This window comes from Pundamilia nyererei, unplaced genomic scaffold (assembly GCF_000239375.1).
Source record: "Pundamilia nyererei isolate P.nyererei 1_Seehausen unplaced genomic scaffold, PunNye1.0 scaffold00118, whole genome shotgun sequence".
NCBI lineage: Eukaryota > Metazoa > Chordata > Actinopteri > Cichliformes > Cichlidae > Pundamilia > Pundamilia nyererei.
The window spans coordinates 1,713,905-1,717,465 of NW_005187519.1; the positions used below are offsets into that span (position 1 = coordinate 1,713,905).

Below are 3,561 nucleotides of genomic sequence, written 5' to 3' on the forward strand. Positions count from 1 at the left end.
AAAAAAAAAAAAAAAACCCCCCCCCAAAAAAAATTTTTTTTTACAGCGCTTTTTAATGGACATCAGTGGGATGTACGGCTGCACTGATACACTCTTTAACAATCATAGTCCCTGCACTTGGACCAGGTCAGATATCCCAAGTGTGGCACATTCTCTGGGTTTCCAAGTCCTTGAGTGGAAGTCGATTTATTGAAGTCGCACTCTGGTTTTTTGATGGAAGACTTGCTGAATTTGAAAATTCCCAGAATTCTCAAAGCTTTTTTTCCCCTTCTTTTTTATTTCCAGGTGGAAATTAAGTAAATTTATGAATTAATTTATGTATTGCTTCATAGTGTAGTGGTCAGTACGTTTGCCTAACACGTGAAATGTCAGTTGGAGACACTGATTGCGAAATCACATATGCAGATCCAACCGCTCTGGTGACCCCTTTCAAATAAAGGAGCAGCTGAAGGAAGCTTTAATCAATTAGTTTAGTTAATTAGTTCACTATTTCACCAATATATAATTTATGAGGCTGAGCTGAATATTATATTCATGCTTCAGACTGGCTCTGTTAGTCAAACTGATGGCTGGATTAACCAATCGGTAGATGATCTGGTTTTTGCATATTATTCGAATTGCTTTCATACAACACGCCTCATTCACGTCATTCTTTTCTACGTGCGATAAATTTGACGAACGCATCAAGAGCAACTCCGGTTTGAATATACTACCCATGGTAGCTTTTGCATGCACACTGGAGCAGCCGGAGACTGAGCCACCAACCTCACTCTCATGATCTGCTCAGTTCCAGCTTTAGCCTCCTTAACCCTTTTCAAGCTACCAGGACCAGGCTGTATATGTGTTTAAAACCCCAAACTGCATGATGTTCAAACAAGACGGTCAGTATAAGAAGCTCTGACTAAATTAGGTGCAGGTTCAACAGCATCAGTGTGTTTTTTGTGCTTTAATCACACACAGTCCTGGTTATGGGGACAAAAAGGTACAAATCCTCCTAAGCATCTCTATTAACAGGCTTGCTCCTTCTGACCTCACTCCCGGGGAGCTGTAATTGGCTGATTTTGGGGGATGTTCTCTCAGGTGGAAATTTCATGCATTGTCACGCATGCCAGTTTACTTCTTTAGTCTCAAATCACCAGGAACATTAGGGCTGAGAGAAGTCAGCCAAGGTTTTCTTTTTCTTTTCGCCTTCCATGAGTTTAAAATGAGAAAGCTGATCAGGCCCGTTTCCACGTGGTCATCGCTGATCTCTGAATGACTTTTGTGGGTTTCACGTTTGTCTAATTGAAAACAAGAAAGCTCTCTGGCTGTGTGAAAACATCCAGGCTTGGCACAGATGAGGCGCCCACATAGTTCACAGCGTGTGCACCCCTGTAGACCGGCTGACTGGAAGGACCGCTTCAGACATTTGTCTCGCAGAAGGAGACAGATTCAATCACCATTTTATAAGTGAACATCTTTCGCCTTGACTTACTTCACCCTCGCACGGCTTCACGTGGGATTGATATATGATGTGTGCTGTCATTTTTTTATACCTCCAATAAAGAGGGAGAGAGCGAGAGAGATGGGGGTGGGGCGGTGGGGTAGTTATAGGAAAGAGTGGAAAGACAGCACACTCAGCACTGCTCAATGCACACAAACACAACATTTTCCCCAAGAGGCATAGCTCAGATTCCTAGGCTACAATTTGCATCACAAATATCCCGGAGTGGGAGTGCATGCACGGAGAATAAATAAACCAGCGAGGGTCCCACTTTACTTCCCCATTCATCCCGGGTGTCACCCATCCATCCGCGCATCCACCCTCTCCATCGCCTTGCATCCAAAGATCCAACCGGGACTCAGGAAGAGAAAGAGAGAGGTGGTGTGTATGTGCAGAGGCCAAAGAAAAACAGAGCTGTCTTTAGAGGCGGGAAGGGGGAAAAGCATCCAGGAATTTAATTTGGAATCCTTGGAAGTTTGGGCCAAATTCACCTCTGAACATGAATCTGACAACTTTCCTGTTGTGCCGCCTCATAAGTGCGTTTCTGTTTGTTTTTCCTTGGCTCAGCAGTCTGTGCCAAACACTTGATTGTGTCAACTAAGAGCCCAGATTATGGATCACTTACTGAACTCCAAATAACTGGACAGAATTCCAGAAGAGATATCACACCAAACCAAATCAAATTAGAATTATCGATGAATAAGCGTGGGAACAAAAACCCATTGGAGAAAAGAAAAAAGTTGAACTTAATGATTTACTTCAAATAAGAGCGCAATCAAATCATGCATCATAAACAAAACATCCCAGCGGGATTTAAAACCTCAGCAAACACCCTACAGGGGCGCCAAAGGAAAGATCTGTCAGAGCACATAAATAAAACACCATTAACTTTACTATAAATTGACTGTCGAGTGTCACTGACGCATCCGAAGCAAAAACAGGCACGCTGAAGAAGCATTAAAGTGATTTTCGTCAAGGGACCGACTCCACGGGGGTCGCGATGATGATGATGAAAGCGAGATGTTTTCCCACTGCCTGTATCGCCCTCAGAATATCTGCTACATCTAAATTATTCAAAGACAGTAAGGAATTAAAAAAAACGGTGCCACTGGTGCAGCCCGAGTCTTGTATATAAATATATTAGTCTTCGAGTCTTCTGGGGAATTAAACTGAAACGATGGCGCATTCATTCATACTTAGTGAAGGGATCTAAATAATCGAAATCAGCGCAGATTCGCAGTCTGTTTGATGACAGATGTTTTTTCTTTGTTGGGAGATTTCATTTGATGTTATCGTTTTCGAACCAGCATATCTCGCGTAAAAAAAAAGAGAAAAAAAAATAAAACTGTGTTAAAACGACAGAAGAAGGACAGTTTGGGGAGCTTTATTTTATTTTACGCAGATGCAGTTGAATGACAGTTTCCTGTAGGTGCGAGAGCGATAATTGAAATCAGCACCAGCGTGCCAGGATGTGAACTTGTGTTAAGTTTTGGACCAGAAAGAGTCAGAAACCCGGCGACCTTCAGTTATCATTTAGTGGAATTATTGCTAAAGTCTCTGCAGGGACAGAAAAGGATCGGCTCTGTTGCTCTTTGGATGTCTCAACTCTCACTTCATCGGTGCTTTTCAAGTCAGACCCTGACCGAATAACGGAGGCGCAGAGACGCGCATCCCCAAAAAGCACTCACCTGATTGCGCCGCACAGGATCCGATCACCACCAAAGTGACGAGGACGCAAGCTGGGAAGAACTTCATCTTGGGGGGCGGGAAGAAAAAAAGCCTGCTTCTCTTGTTAACTCCCGTAACTCACATGTCCAATTAAGATATCCTCGTTGATCACACGCGTAAAAAAATTAACCAAAAGAGAGAGCGAAAGAGAGAGATAGAGAGAGAGGAAGGAAAAAGAAAAAAAAGAAAACCCCGTCGGAGTCTTCTTTTGCGCTTCTTGGACACCTGGCACCGTTTCCGTGCGCCGTGGAGAGCTTTTACGCACCGCGTCTCGTTCTGTTTGCGTGTCGGTTCCTACTCCAGTGTTTAGGTCGCTTTCCACCGCGGATACTCTGAGCCTTTACTCCTCA

At 43.6% G+C, this 3,561-nt stretch overlaps 1 protein-coding gene across 1 annotated transcript in view; it reads right to left on the bottom strand.

Moving 5' to 3' along the window:
- The window catches only part of LOC102192330 (receptor tyrosine-protein kinase erbB-4), a 373,080-nt gene extending 369,537 nt beyond the window's left edge, over positions 1–3,543 (bottom strand). Inside the window, exon 1 of the mRNA XM_013913172.1 lies at positions 3,172–3,543. Coding sequence (XP_013768626.1) covers positions 3,172–3,238 — 67 coding nt within the window. The 5' untranslated portion in view covers positions 3,239–3,543. The remainder of the gene's footprint in view (positions 1–3,171) is intronic.
- Positions 3,544–3,561: the final 18 nt, after the last annotated feature.